General features: G+C 40.7%; 1 protein-coding gene across 1 annotated transcript in view; it reads right to left on the reverse strand.

Annotated features, from left to right (window-relative positions):
- DOCK5 (dedicator of cytokinesis 5) overlaps positions 1 to 16,506 on the reverse strand; it is a 220,988-nt gene that overhangs the window by 83,613 nt on the left and 120,869 nt on the right. The window contains exons 12-16 of the mRNA XM_017338016.4: positions 14,557 to 14,699; positions 11,870 to 11,995; positions 5,281 to 5,405; positions 3,736 to 3,834; positions 1,393 to 1,465 (exon numbers count right to left, since the gene is read on the reverse strand). Coding sequence (XP_017193505.2) covers positions 1,393 to 1,465; positions 3,736 to 3,834; positions 5,281 to 5,405; positions 11,870 to 11,995; positions 14,557 to 14,699 — 566 coding nt within the window. The remainder of the gene's footprint in view (positions 1 to 1,392; positions 1,466 to 3,735; positions 3,835 to 5,280; positions 5,406 to 11,869; positions 11,996 to 14,556; positions 14,700 to 16,506) is intronic.

The following is a 16,506-nucleotide window of genomic DNA, read 5'->3' on the forward strand; positions in this document are numbered from 1 at the left end:
ACATTGGTTATATGCAAACATTGTGCCTTTTTATATACAGGACTTAAGCATCCTCAGATTTTGGTAACTGTGGAGGGTCCTAGAATCATACCCTGAAGATACTGAGGGATATCTGCATTATGTAGAACCATATGAAAATTATTGATATTCGACTTTCTTAACCTGTAAAAATGGCAGTTCTATAAAGTTCAATCTGATATCACGGCTGCCCCCACTGTCTCCACTTTCGCCATCCTGAACTCATTTTGCTTCACCAAACACATTTCTGCTCTGGCATCCTTCACCAGGATCACTTACACTCATCTTTAAGTCCTAGCTGACAAGCAGGACACTGTATGTATACACAGTTGAGAGCTGTGCTATGTGCTCCCTGACCATTCTTGGGTTCCCCTTGTAGCACGTGTCACTTTCTTCACATAGTCACCCACTTCCTTGATCATCTTCCTACCAGAACACACAGCCTGCAGGCTGCTAGGAGGATGGTATTCAGTAGCTTCATTTTGGAAGTGAGGATTACATTTTCATATGGTGCGGAGTCAACAAGACATCTCTAGAAATTCTGTGGTTGATCTGAATCAATTGTCTTTTCATACTTTCTGATAGCTGCTTTTATGATCTAACACTTGAAGCAGCTTCTCTTAAACAAAATAACTTTGGAAGACAAGAGATTAAACAGTTTTCTTGTCACAGTTTCCCAGCAGAATGACAACACTGACAGTGAATGTGTAAGATGGAGAAACATTTTACAGCATTTCCTATACAAATATGAATGTGGAAACTCTTTCTTGCTATACAGTATCTATAAACATCTTACAGAACATAACATTCATAGAACACATTTTGGAAATTCTGATATTGAATGATTAACATTGCCCTTGGGGGCCGGCGCTGTGATGTAGCTGGTAAAGCCGCCACCTGCAGTGCTGGCATCCCTTATGGGCACCAGTTTGAGTCCTAGCTGCTCTACTTCTGATCCAGCTCTCTGCTATGGTCTGGGAAAGCAGTAAAAGATGGCCCAAGTCCTTGGGTCTCTGCACCCAAGTGGGAGCTCCAGAAGAAGCTCCTGGCTCCTGGATTTGGATCGGCACAGCTCCAGCCTTTTGTGGCCAACTGGGGAGTAAACCAGTGGATGGCAGACTCTCTCTCTTTCTGCCTATCTTTTCTCTGTGTAACTCTTTCAAATAAATAAATAAATAGATAAATAAATAAATAAATCTTTTTAAAAAATTGCCCTTGGAAGCCCAGCTAAATTCATCTTAGTATCAATGCTTTCTTCAATAAAGTTGCAAGCATCCCTAGTTTCCAGGTATCTTTCCCCCAGATACACAAAGGCACTAAGGAATGAGAGAAAAAATGTCAATGGAAATATGTCATAGACCTCCCAATACTTACATTCTTGAGATGACCTATGCCGGAAGGTGAATCTTATATGACAGCGTGTGACCTCTTCTATCGCAATGGAGACCTGCGTAACAGTACGGAGTTAATCATTCATAAATACTCAGTGTTTCACACTTGTGACTCACTTACAAAACTACTTTCAACTTCAGTATCTTTTTTTTTAATGAGTACCAAAATAGATTCTTTTTTAAAAATTTTTTTAAACTTTTATTTAGTAAATATAATTTTCCAAAGTACAGTTTATGGATTACAATGGCTTTTTCCCCCCATAACTTCCCTCCCACCCGTACCCCTCCCATCTCCCACTCCCTCTCCCATTCCATTCAGATCAAGATTCATTTTCAATTATCTTTATATACAGAAGATCAGTTTAGCATATATTATGTAAATATTTCATCAGTTTGCCCTCACATAGAACATAAAGTGTAAAATACTGTTTGAGTACTAGTTATAGCATTACTTCACATTGGAGAACACATTAAGGACAGATCCCACATAAGGAGTAAGTACACAGTGACTCCTGTTGTTGACTTAACAATTTGACACTCTTGTTTATGGCGTCAGAAATCTCCCTAGGCTCTAGTCATGAGTTTCCAAGGCTATGGAAGCCTCTTGTCAACTTCAGTATCTTGCCACATTTCTAATTCCTACAGAGTGAGACTAGGTATACAGTTTCATTTGAAGGAGGCTGAACTATTTTCAAACCAAAAGACACTCAGGAGAAGATCATGTCACTGTTTATCATCTTATTGTTCTGGGTATAGAGATGCTACAAATAACTAGTATTTTCTCAAGTATAAAATAGCAAATATTCCAGAGGGTAAACACTTGGTACATTGAGGTCTGATATGGGACTTTCCAGACTGCAAGACATACAAGGGGACTTCAGAAAGTTCATGGAAAATGTAATTAAAAGATTTTTACTGTGGTGTAAGAATTATTTTGAAATCCATGCATGCATAGCTATTTAATAGTACGCATTATCCATTAGTTTCTGAAGATCACTATATGCATGGATTTCAAACATTTTGTACCACAACAAACTTCTTTTAATTTCATTTTCTGTGAACTTTTTGCAGCACCCTTACATCTTGCTATAGTAATAAAAAGGGCCTATAACAGAGAGGAAGACAAATTACTGGGGTAAGGAAGTTTTCTGTTGCTTACATACAACATAGGAAAACGGAAAACAGCACTGAGACAATGAAAAGAGCAGAGAATCTGTGATGAGTAGTTAAATCATGGCATCACGACATACTGGAACATTGTGCAAGCATCTAAAATATGTTTCTGAAGAACGTGCGATGTACTGAGATAAGCAGTTTTAAAAATTCACAACACAGATTTGTATAAATAGCATCATTCGAAACATATGCACTATATAAAACTTAAAAATGACTACTTCTGAGATAGAAGCAAGATTTCCTTTTGAGTTTTCTAAGAACAGCTCCTATGTCATAGATGATCAGAAAGAGTCGATGGAATCTGGAATTCAGAAGTGGGCTCTAGTTCAGTACTGATTCTAAGGAACTTAGAAATCACTTCACTTCTTTAAATCCCAGTACCTAGTCAGACACAGGCACAGAGCACCACAACACCAGTATGTTTTAATCTCAGAGCTATTGTGGAGCTCAGAGGAGATGAGTGATGGGAAAAGCACTTTGGAATCTGTAATACACACATGTCATTTGAAAAGAGGCCTGGAAAACTTGGATTAAGGCCATGAGGAAAAAAATGGTAGGAAGTCACTTGCAGAGTGTGAAAATTTCTGTTTGGTTTTAGATTATCTTGGCAGCCTATTGCATCACTATAAACATAAGATTCTCTATTCAAATTTCTCTATGTTTATAAATGAGACAGTTAGTTAAGAATACTGAATTTATTAAAGATAAAATTCTTGAGGCTAGCATTCTGGATCAGCAGGTTAAACTACCGCCTGTGATGCCGGCATCCCATATGGATGTCAATTCCAGTACCAGCTGCTTCACTTCCAATTCACCTCCCGGCTAATGTGCCTGGGAAAGCCTGGATGGAGTTTCTAGTTCCTGGTTTTGTCCTGGCCCTGCCCCAGCTGTTGTGGCCATTTGGGAAGTGAACCTGCAAATGGAAGATCTCTCTCTCTTTCTCTAACTCTGCCATTCAAATAAATATTTAAATGAATAAAAAATAAATGTTCTTTAACAGAATTACAATGACCAACTCATTTCTTATTGTACACCAGAGACAACTTACCTAAAACCTCAGGATAAAGTAGGAATGGTTTGGGAATAAAAAGAGGATAGAAATCTACTATGAGGTTTAAAGATGTCTGTGTTGCAGAGAGGAAATTCTCACCTTGACAGTCTCATACCAACAGGGCTGCTTCACTTGGTAATAGACCACTGATTTGTATTCTGAAACGCCTTCATAGCCAGCTCCAGGGTGAATTGCTTTCTTTGGATGATAAGAAAAAATTCGGAAATGACACTATTTTCCAGTAAAGGAAGAGTCCTCCACATACCACGCATGAGCCCCTTCCCAATATGTCTCACACATTCCTTGCACTGGTGTCTGTGAACTGATTCAGTCCCAGGCATGTAGATTAGAGGAAGCCAAAAACACTGCCCCATTATCAAAGGGCCTACATGTGTCAATCTGGTAGCATTTAAGGGACCCAGAACTAACTAAACACTGTTGTTTCCTGTAACTCTAACTCTCTCTCCCATCCCCAGGCTCCTTACTCTTTCCTTTCATTTTCTCTCTCAAGAAGCGGAGGTCTGGTGATGGTGACAAGGAATCTGGTCACACATGCAGATGTACCACCGTAGGAGGAAAATGGTTTCTCCTTCCTGGTCACATTCTGCCTTAGGGATTGGTGTATAGGTACAAACTGTTCCTTGAAACTCAGGGCTGTGAATTTTCTTAGCAACAAATCACCCAGTTCAGTAGAACCAGGCCTTGGTACAGCACCTACAAGCTCATCAGTAAAACCATGAAATGACCAACCAGGAGAAGACATCCCTTGAAATGAACTCATGGGGCTCAGGCCCTACCAATAGCACAACAGAATCCATTCTGCTGATCCCCCTGACATGGACTATGAGCTGACCCACTAATCTGTCTGGATGCCTGTTCCTTCAAAGACAGTAACACCCCTGGAGACTGACCGGTGCTACTTCCTTGTGCTCGCAAGCACCTCTGCAACAGACTCTCAGTGAGTTGAGTGAACCAAGAGGCAATTCTTGGATTCCAAAGCAGGTAACAATGGCTCATCCAAGAGGAGCCAGGTGTCACCTGATGTGGAGGTCTCCTGTGACCACCCCTCCCTACCTCAAGACCTGCACAGAAAGCTAACACAATAGAAGAACTCTGGACTGGAAGTCAGGAGACCTGGATCCCTTCACAACACTGCTGTAACTCCTGAGTCTTCCAGTCTCCTGATTATTGAAACTAAAGAGCAGTGGCAGTTGACCTCCACTCCAGTGCCCTTGGTTTAAGTGTTCTCCGACGAGCACACCGCCTTTGGCTCTGCTCACCCAGGTGAAGGCCATGCACCTTTCAAAGGCTTAGGAGCACCTATGCCTCCTTAGTCAAGTGCCAGAGAAACTAACTCACCAAGCTTGTAGTTAAATAGCTTGAACATCATAAAGAACTTCTGTATCCAAAGCTTACACCTGCAATCATTAGTGGTTGGAGACATTTCTTAGCACAGAGACATATGAAAGAAAGAGTCTAAATGGCATCATTAGTAAAACTAGAAATTGCTAATCACATATTTAACCAGCTTCACACTTTTTTCCCTTATTTAAAACCAAACCCACCCTGATGTGGAAAAGAATTAATATTAGGCTAGGAATCAACTGTCATTGTACAGAAGGGTTCCTGAGAGCCGTCACTCACCTCTAAGAGGTTGCCCTCCTCATCATACACAGACATGGTCACCTCTACGTTCTTGGGTGTCTTCTTTTTCCCTTTGTCAAACTCTCCATGAATCAGGGTGATGTAAATATCATTACGAACATCTCCTGTTAACATGACAACCTATCCTGTGAGTATTGCTGACAGAAGTCATTTTTCAGTTTCAGGATGCAATAAGATGTTAAAGATAAATACAATATGAAATAGCCTGACATTTTAATGAACTGTTCATATATCAAAATATTTTATACAAAGAGGTTGAGTAACTCCTATCCAAAAGGCTTGGAACCCAAAATGTTTTGGACTTAAATTTTTTTTTTTGTATTTTGGAATATGAGCATATACTCATACATAATGAGATTTCTTATAGACGAGACCCAGGTCTAAACATGAAATCCATTTATGTTTCATATATACCTTATGCACATACTCAAAGGTAATTTGATACATTATTTTAAATAATTTTGTACATGAACCAAAAATTTATGATGTGGAATTTTCCACTTAGGGCATCATATCAGCATTCAAAAAGCTTTGGATTTGGGGGCAGTTAGGATGTTGGATTTTCTGGTTAGGGCTGCTATATTTCTCTCTTTAATTAACCTCATTGTGCCTTTCTGTATGTGCCAATATGTCTTTGAAGTACAGGGTTTTTAACAAAATTCCATGTTCAATAGAAATTCCTTGTTCAATAACTGTTGCCTAATAATAAGTACATATGATATTTTATTGGTTCACAGTGATTTTTTTTCAATAATGTCTTGGAAAGAGTGTAAAGTTTTAACACATCTCATAATGAAGGAAACTGTTTACTGAGAACTTAGTATGTAGGAGGCTCTGGAAAAAGTGTTTTGTAAGTACCAATTTTATATATTATGGATTAATTTATACATCCAGAGAACACTATTTCTGAACACCTAGAACGTACTTTATGTTTATTTAAATCAGCTTAACTATACTAATGCCAGAATAATTTCCACTTGTCTTTCTTTTATGGACAACTAGTAAAACATTTAAAAAATTAATTAATAACATATAGCTCTCACAAGAAAGAAAAAAACATAAATGCTATTGAGGTACATGTAAGAAAAGTGTGATAAATGAGAGGCATACCAATTTCCTAGAGGAGAATACACAGTATTGTAAAAGTGACTCTCAAATTTGTATGTTTAAAATTGCCTCCCAACATGAAAAATAAATCCTTCTAGCACTGTAAGAAAAATGGGGTGAATTTCAATGCACTTATCATTTTCATCATTTATCTGATCGGAAGAAAAGGTTCTGTCCACAGCTGCTGAGGCTAAGGAAAAATAGGCTTGTTCTTACCAGACAATTTGAAATCTTGACTTTCATACTGTTTCAATGGAGAAATTGACAATTTATGTCAAAAGCCTGAGCTGCCACAGCAATTCTGCTGTTAATAATCTGTCCCAAAGTATTAAAAAAAAATACAAGTAATGATTTACCTATAATGAGTCCAGTGTGGTGTGCTTATGAAAGTGAAAACTTAGAAACATGCTCAATTTCCAAGCCCAGGGAATGAATACATGATGGTATAATCAGATGTGGGGTGCAAAGGGTTTGCGTGTGTCCCTAAAAGGTTCACATGGTGGAAGCTTGAATGAAGAGTGTGGCAGTGAAAGGTGGTGAGCACTTTTAAGAAGTAGGGCATGGTTCAAGGTAATTAGTTGGAGAAGCACCATCCTCAGCGGTCCTAGTGCTGTTCTCGCAGAGTGAGTCAGTTCTCTCATGAGTGAGTTCTTACAAAGTGATACTACCCTATGTGCTTGGCCCCTTCTGCATGTGGTTAGCTCATTTCTGCTTTCTCTGTTGTGTTGTGATGCAACCAGAAATACTGTGCCAGGATGTTGGCATCTCACTGTCAAGACCCTGCAAACTCTTGAACTGTGAGTTAAATAAATCTCTTCTTAAGGCACCTAGCATCAAATATTTTGTTAAAGCAACACCAAATGGACTAATACTTGGGCTATCATTGCTTTGAAAGGTTGAGCACTATTCTGTACCAAGCACAGTGCTAGGTGTTTGGGAGACGATGGCTGGTGAGCCATGCATCAGCCTTGCCCTCACACAGCACACAACCCAGCAGGGGAGAAAAGCATTAGTTAGATAATCACACAAATAAATGATCAACACAGATGAAGGAACAGACCAGGTTCTGTGAACATTTGACACAAAGCCCCAACCTGGTCTGTAGGATGTGGGACTCTCTTCTGAGCTAGTATCATAGTCAAGGAGAGTGGCATGTGCAAAGGTCAAGAGGAAGGAGACAACATGATTGAGATCTTCACAGTGAGGGGTATCTGGTGTGAGATACGCTGCAGAGACAGACAAAAGTCAAGCCCCCCATCCCCGAACCTGGCAGCTGGCAGGTCAATTAAACAATCCATGTGTTTATACTAAACATAAATAGAAGCCAATGACATGTTTTCAGCAAAGGGGTAGGATGAAATGAGGTGTGCTTAGGTCAAAGATTATTCATGTTACAGTATGGAGAAGAGAATATAAGGCAAGGAAGAGCTGAAACATCAAAGTTAGTTAGGAAGTTATGGTGGCTGTCCATGGAGAAGATAGCATCAACTCCGGAAGGAGCAGTGGGGATGGAGACGAGAGGATGGATTTGAGAGTCTTTCCCAGGCCAACACTGGCAGGTCTTATCCATTAGTATTATGTGAGGTGTAAAGGAAAGGGCAGTCAACGGTGAGTTTCAGGCTTCTTGTTTCTGCAGCTGATGGATAGGACTGTTACTGTCTTCACAATGAAGAATACCAGGTCTAGGTACACAGGGATAGGAGGTCCAAATGGGGACAGTGGGTAAGAATTAACCAATTAAAGAGAGGAGGAGAGTGACACAGTTGAGGGTGGGAATAGTATCCACTAGAGTCCTGACTTAAGAAGTAGTTGGCTACATGGCCAGAGATTCAAAGCAGGGGTGTTGGTGTTACAGACAACAGTCTGAACTCCACTGATAGATGGAAGTCAAATGAATATATGACATCACCTAGGGAGAGAACTGAGATGAGAAAGACAGAGGACCTGTTAGGGGCTGAATGGTGTTCCCCTCCAAATTCAATGTTGAAACCTTAACTCCCAGTCCATCAGAATGCAACTGTATTTGGAGCTGCCCTTTAAAAGGCTAATTAGAGTAAAAAGAGGGAACATAGCTATGCCCTAATCCAACACAATGGGCATCTGCATACCTACAGCAGATTAGGAAACAGACACAAACAGAGTGTGCATGAAGACACAGAGAGATGACCATTTACAAGCCAGACAAGCCTCAAGAGAAGTCAACCCTGCCACAGCTCGGTCTCAGACCTCCACATTCCAGAACTGTGAGCAACTACATTTCTGCTGCTTAAGCCGCTTAGCCTATGGTATACTGCTAGGGCAGCCTACTAGTAGCAAACTAACGTAGTGCCTAAGGATCCAATGTTGAAGAATTTTGCTTTTTAGAGGTGATGGAGAAGCTGATAAAGGGGTCTTAGCAGTGGCCCCAGAGAGCAGGGTGCCAGTGAGGAGGGAAGGAGATCGTTCAAGGAGGGGGAGATGGACAGTACTGAAAACTGCTGAGGGGCCAGATCTAGTCACCAGGCTCCAGCCCATTGGGCTCATTAGACACTGCAATCAAGGGGAAGCTAGAGAGCAGCCACTCTGCAGAAAAGAACCCTGCACAGAGTGAATATAACCACTCTGAGGACCTGCCTGAGCCCATGAGGGGCAGAAAGGAAGAACAGCTGGCCTAGAGGGGCAGGTGCATGGAGGGAACAGTGATGGGAAGCAGCCCCTAGCTGAGGGGCTTGGTTTGACCTGGTTCATCACCACAACACCTAGGGAGCCCTAGTCAGTCTCCAGAGGAATCTGGGAATCTCGAATTTAAAGTTTCCCAGGTGATTCTATTAGGTAATCTACAGACCGGCATTAGAAACCATTGTCCTTTAATGCCTACTATAGCTGGGGCTGTCCACGAGGCAGTCCTATTGATAAAAATAATTTAAATTTTCTTTCTGTAAAAAGATTTTATTTATTTATTTATTTGACAGGCAGAGTTACAGACAGTGAGAGAGAGAGAGAAAGAGACAGAGACAGAGAGAAAGGTCTTCCTTCCATTGGTTCACTCACCAAGTGGCCACAACGGCCGGAGCTGCGCCAATCCGAAGTCAGGGAGTAGGTGCTTCTTCCTGGTCTCCCATGCGGGAGCAGGGGCCCAAGCACTTGGGTCATCTTCTACTGCTATCCCAGGCCACAGCAGAGAGCTGGACTGGAAGAGGAGCAACCAGGACTAGAAATGGCACCCATATGGGATGCTGGCACCGCAAGTGGAGGATTAACCTAGTGTGCCACAGAGCTGGCCCCTTAAATTTTAATTTTCCAAGTCATATTTCAAAGGCAAACTTGCCTTGTTCAAGGAATAATTTCTCTGTTTCTTTACAGATTCCTGTCTTGCTGTATTGGTAAAGCTGCCTTCATTTAAGGACTACTACAATAGTAATTTTTTTCATAAGAATAAAACAAAAATTTCCCTATAATGTTTATAAATATGTATTAGGATAAAATAGCTCTGAAAAATGCAGATGAAGAGCTACTTGATTTTATGAGAAAATAAGAATATATCATCTTCATTTTATCAGCCTTTTTTCATTCATTCTACAAATATTCATTTAAAACACATTATGTACAGGCATCGTATACAGCAACAAATGGTTATTGACCCTTAAATTTCCAAAGGAAGGATAAGATCTTCTATTACTTTCAAAGAACCTGACTTTGGTGGCTGATGTTGTGGCACAGCAAGGTAAACAGCCACTTTGGATACTCACATCCCACATCAGAGTGCCCGGGATGCAGTCCTGTCTCCACCTACGATCCAGTTTCCTGCTAACGAACCGGGGAGGCAGCTGATGATGGCCCATGTACTTGGGTTCTTGCCACCCAAGTGCAAGACTCAGATGGAGCTTCTGGCTCCTTGCTTTGGCCAGGCCCAGGCTGGCTGTTGGGAGCATTTAAGGAATGAACCAGCAGACAGAAGACCTCCCATCCTGTTTGTCTGTCTGTCTCTCCCTCTGTCACTCTGCTTTTCAAATACATAAATGAATAAAAACTTAAAAAATCCTGAATTTTTATGTAGTAAGAAGCTGGTCTTTTAGGATTTCTCTAACATGGCATGGGCAGTTTTCTAGCATTTTCTTAATTTCAGTTAGTTTATGTTAATATGCATAAAGTTTCTCAAGGGAATGATATCCTTTTACTACATGGATGGGTGAAGGCAGTGAATTCCAGAGGACACAAATGCAGATCACCAGCACATAGTGGCAAAAAGGATGAAATTAAGATAAGAAAGTACAAATAGCTGATGACTTCACTGTCACCACCACTGAAAGCCAGAGCAGAGGGGTTCCCTGGCACTGAACTGAGCATGGAGCCCACAGTGCTGGGGTCATCATTAGGATCACAAAGCAAATCCGTGTTTGGACTGGGAACCCAGTGCTGTCATTCACTCTCCTTAGCAGAAGTCAAGCCAGGGAAGCATTTAGGAAGGGTTTGTGCACAAGATAAAGGGAGATAAAGTAGAAAGTTGTCAGTTACATTACAAAAAATTATATTGGGGGGCTGGTGCTGTGGTGTAGAGGGTAAAGCCGCTGCCTGCAGTGGTGGTATCCCGTGTGGGCACTGGTTCAAGTCTCAGCTGCTTCATTTCCAATCCAGCTCTCTGCTATGGCCTGGGAAAGCAGAAGATGGCTTGAATGGGTGGGCCCCTGCACCCGCAGGGGAGCCCTGGAAGAAGCTCCTGGTTCCTGGCTTCAGACTGGCGCAGCTCCCACCACTGCAGCCATCTGGGGAGTGAACCTGCGGATGGAAGACCTCTCTCTCTGTCTCTGTCTCTCTCTCTCTCTCTCTCTGCCTCTCTGTAACTCTGCCTTTCAAATAAATAAATAAATAAATCTTTAAAAAAAATTTTTTTAAGAAATCCATCATATTGGGTTTGCACATTTGCTAGCTTTTTAGGATACAAACAGGTAACCCTGTTTGTATTTCCCATGGACTTGTTGCCACTGGACATAAACACAGTGGCCCATGACCTGCAGTTTTGCTGTCTGAGCTTTCTGTCTGAAAGTGTTAAGGTCAAAATTGTAGGAATAAAAAATCTGAACAGCGTGGTGAGATCTCATAACATTGTGCTCCTTCTCACCCCTTTGTCCAGCGTATCCACACAGTATACACTACCTGCCCGCCAGTCACTTCTCAGCTATCTGTTATCAGACTGCTGTGCTATCAGCAGTTGTGTCAAGCAATCCTTGGTAGTGATGCTGGCAATTTGGATACACCAAAGAGAACCTATACAGTGCTTCCTTTAAGTGAAAAAGGTGCAAGCTTACACAAGAGAAAAAACATAGTACACATATAGCTTGGTACTATCTGCTGTTTCAGGCTCTTGAATGTATCCCCATGGACAGGTAACCATGCTTAACAGATCCAAGCTCCCTCTGTTGTTTAGTGAGAAGTAATCATTGCATGGTGGAAGCAAAACAGGTGAGTCACACAAAGTGCTTACCTGGCAGTATTATTTCAGGAAAGCCCATTTTTCGAGCTATTGCTGTTGATCTATCAACCAAGTGTGAAAAATTCTTCTGAACCTGTGAGAGGTCACCCGGTAATAGCTTGAGGGACACCCAAAGTCCTTTAAAGAGAGAAGAAAAGCTTTTGGTTTTCTGTGTTAACTATACAATACACACACACCAATGTTGAGAAAAACATGAGTTGTCTAACAACAAAGATACCTTAATATAAAGGTGTAAATTTGCCATCTGTTAACATAAAATTTTAATGAGATTCCCATCAAAATCACAACATGGATACTTTCAGAATTTGACAAAGTGAACAGATGATTATTTGGCTAGGAAAGGAACAGGCTGATATAGATCCTAACAAATATCAAAACATATTATAAAGCCATAATGTGTGATCTCAGTGGTAAAAAAGATATAGAAAGAAATACAAACAATGAGATAAACACTATAATATGTAGCAAATATATGGCAAAAGAGGTACAAATCTGAAAACAGCCATAATTTCAAATATGTGCTGGGACATTTTTCTTGCATTTTTATTGCTGGGACAATTTTCTTGCTAACTTCTATTTTCATTAAAATAAATCACTAATATAAGAAAGAAGCAAATAGGAAAAAAGGCAAAAAACTAGAAGAAAAAATAAGCGATGGTTATTAAACTGTGAGAATGAAAATTTTTTCTTTTCTCTTTTTAAGAAGAATTTTGTATAAATTTTTTTATTTTAACTGATAAATAAAAATTGTACATATTTATGGGGTACCATGTGATGTTTTAATATATGTACACATACACAGAACTTCAATGGTTATGTAGGGGATTTAACTTTCTTAAATCTAAACAATGGAATATTATGCAGCCAAAAAAATATTTGGAAAGTCCACAAAACATTTGAAAAGTGCCTGTTTTGTTGTTAAACAGCACTATTTTCAGTTTTGTTAAAAATTATCATATATAGTAACCTATCTAGTGTAAGGGTTTTCCTTTCCAACAAATTATATTTTTAGGCTAGATCTCCAAAGAAACAAAAATATATTAAGCAAACTGAATTTTTTCAGATTCTTTATGGGTTTTTCACATGTCTTTCCTGTTCAGAATCACTGTGAGTTAATAAGAACTACAAATACTGGAAAAGAAATGTTTACTAAATGTCTCTTGCAAAAAACAGCTAGAGAGTAGTGACAGAAAGTGGCCCAGTCTTCGAAATCATCCAAAGATGGTCAACATTCTGGCATCTGATTTTAAAAATCTTAACTATTGGCCAGCGCTATGGTGCAGTGGATTAAAGCCCCAGCCTGCAGTGTCGGCATCCCATATGGGTGCCAGTTCGAGTCCTGGCTGCTCCTCTTCCAATCCAGCTCTGGGCTATGGCCTGGGAAAGCAGTAGAAAATGGCCCAAGTCCTTGGGTCCTGGAGAAAGCTCCTGGCTCCTGGCTTCGGATCAGTTCAGCTCTGGCTATTGTGGTCATTTGGGAAGTGAACCAGTGATGAAAGACCTCTCTCTCTGTGGCTCTACCTCTCTCTGTAACTCTTTCAAATAAATAAAATAATTATTAAAAAATGTTAACTATTTTCTGTTTTATGATTTTAAAATGCACTTCCAACAAGCAGTACTTCTCAGTTAAAACAACCAAAAAAGGGTTTCCAATTATTTTATATTAATACATAGTTTGTTTCTTTGGTCTCCTTCCTGCCAATTTTAAGGAATGGAAAAAACTTATTCAGAGGGTAGAGCAACATAATTATTCCTGAATCTTTTCCTTTGTGCATTTACATAGAGTCTGCATTGGAAATACAGGGTAGACAAAATTAAGGAGGGACTCATGGGATAAAAATGTGTTCCAGGGAGGGTGTTGTGTCACAGTGGGTTTAGTCACCACTTGGGACGCCTCAATCATATCAGTGTCTGGAAGTCCCTGCTACTCAGCCTTGTGGAAGACTTGAATGGAATTCCTGGTTCCTGGTTTCAGCCTGACCTAGTCCAGGCTTTTGGGGACATCTAGAGAGTGAAGCAGAAGATGAAGATCGATCGATCAATCGATCTCTCTCTCTCTCCTTTTTCTTTCTTTCTTTTTTTTTTTTTTAAAGATTTATTTTATTTATTTGAAAAGCAGAGTTACAGAGAGAGGCAGAGACAAAGAGAGAGGTCTTCCATCCCAAATGGCCATGGTGGCCAGGCTGAAGCCAGGAGCCAGGAGCTTCATCATAGTCTTCCTGGGTGCAGGGGCCTAGGGACTTGGGGCATCCTCTGCTGCTTTCCCAGGCATTTTAGCAGGGAGCTGGATTAGAAGTGCAACAGCTGGGATTCAAACCGGTGCCCATGTAGGATGCCAGCATTGCGGGCCAGATTTACCCGCTACGCCACAACACGGGTCCCTTCTTTTTCTCTCCTCTTTCCTTCCTCCCTCTTTCCCTGTCATTCTGCCTTTCAAACAAATCTTTAAAAAATTCTTTTTGTTCCATACATTTTCAAATTCCACTGTGATCCAATTACTGTTGGGTGCATTCTCAAGGTTCTTGCATTAAATGTGTGAGATTGGCGGTTCCTAACAGAGGCCGTTTGGTATCAGAGAAAGATAATGACAGGGCAGGAGTCCAAGGACCTGGCTCTGGCTTTGTATACCTCCACCCTCACATAAGTACCCTCCCAACCCAGGACACAGGGCTGTGTACCTTGTCCTTTGTGATTCACTTCCTTTGCTGCTATCACTTTATTCAAGACTGAAGTGAGTGGCTCATTCTCTCCAATCACATTTGATGTTATCAAAGGTGACATGATGAGCTGCCTTTGTCGAATATAGGTCTCCATAGCAATTCTGAGAAAGACAGAGAAAACAGGTTTGGAGGGATTCTCAGGATCATCAGCACCAGCTGCTGATGGTAGTGTGTTGGTGGGAATAATCTGGAAACATAAACACTAAAGCCATCTAACAACAGGGCTCTTTCTATTGTAAAACAACAATTATAGGGCGCCATAATTCTGCATTGAGCCTTTGTAGTAGACCTCAACCAATCAGGCTAAAAATCAAAATAGAGTCATTCCCACTAAGTTCCAAGTTACCAAGCTGTAACTAAGCCATTTATCTGACTTCCCCAGAAATCAGGACTAGCCAGGTAACAGCTAAATTTCCCAAATAGGACAATTCCAACTGGCATGAAAATGAAGTTTCCTGTGCTGTAATCCTTTCCACAAAAATGGTAACCTGATACTACCAGTTATTTTTCTTTTGTTCTGCTTCCCTGTTCCTGTCCTACAAGAAAAGTAAGTTTGAAATGACCAACCCATTATTGTTTTTGGCCTAAACACCAACCTCCTCTGCTTGGCTCACTGGAATATTTATTCTATGTTATGGAATGATGCGTTGCCAAATTGTAGAATAATATATAAGGCCAATTAAGATCTTTAAATTAAATTGTTGTGTTTGTCCTTTGACACTTCCCTTTATTTTCTCATTGGTTGTCTACCTAAACATTAGATTCCTCTTGCAAATAACTTGAGGCAAGGAGGAAAGGAAATCTCAAGAACAAACAAAATTGACCGCCAAATGCTGACTCTAATCAAAGCCAAAGTTCAACGATCTTTCCCAGGTATAAGAGGCTGCTGCAATGATGGAACTGAGGAAGGACTGCCAAAGGGGCAGGAGACCTGGCGTCCAGCCTCCCCTGGGGCCTTGGTTTCCTCATCTGCACGGAGGTAGGCTTGGATCATGCACGTTTTCAGGCCCATCAAACACCAACACACGGTGAATCAGAGCAGTAAGTGTATAGGGCGTTTGGAAGGTGTTCCTGGATTTCTGAGTAATGACAAACTGCATTTGGGATCGCAAGGCATGGCTACCAGCATGCAAGCTGCACTTGCATGATTATGTCAGGCTGAGGCTCATGGAGGGTGATCAAAGAGGTCAGCACAGCCCCTGCTACTGACCACTGAGATGCTGTCCCTGACTCCTGTCAGCCCGGTGCACTATAACAGACTCTGTCTTTCCTGCTTACCACTGGCAGAATAGCTTTCTGCTGAAACAGCAATGTGAATGGAGATTGGGATTGCTATAATCTGAGCTGCCTACCCTAAGGGGACCAGCAGAATAGGTACACAGCCTCTCCAGTGTAAATAAAACACTACACAGTATTTGACGTAGGTTATGAAAACACTTCCCACAAACCTTAGGAGTTAGATGCCAGAGGTCGTGATTTTATTGCTAACATTTTAGAGTGGTTATTGGCTGTGCAGTGAGTGGTAATCAAATTAGGTCTGGGCTCCTTGGGGACCCCAAGCAAGTATTATTACACAGTGGAGATAATCTCAGGACTCACCGTTGTGACATGGCTGCAGGATAAGCATTAGTTCAGAAATTGAGCAGGAAAGCCCATAACCAAAGGAAGAGACCACAAAGGTGAAAACAAATACGTAGATGTCTACTTCAAGTAACTTTCATATCCATGAATGCTTCTTGCCTTCTGCACACACACATATAATACATACATAATAATATACATGCATCTATATAGTAGGGGCAGCATTTATGGACATAAAAGTTATATGTACTTATATTTTATAACATATATTCAGTATATTTTATTTAATAATTTCATTCAATTTATAAACCAAATTTAATGTCTTAA

The sequence above is a fragment of the Oryctolagus cuniculus genome, chromosome 2 (assembly GCF_051225735.1).
Source record: "Oryctolagus cuniculus isolate XC-2025 breed Fujian yellow rabbit chromosome 2, ASM5122573v1, whole genome shotgun sequence".
Lineage (NCBI taxonomy): Eukaryota > Metazoa > Chordata > Mammalia > Lagomorpha > Leporidae > Oryctolagus > Oryctolagus cuniculus.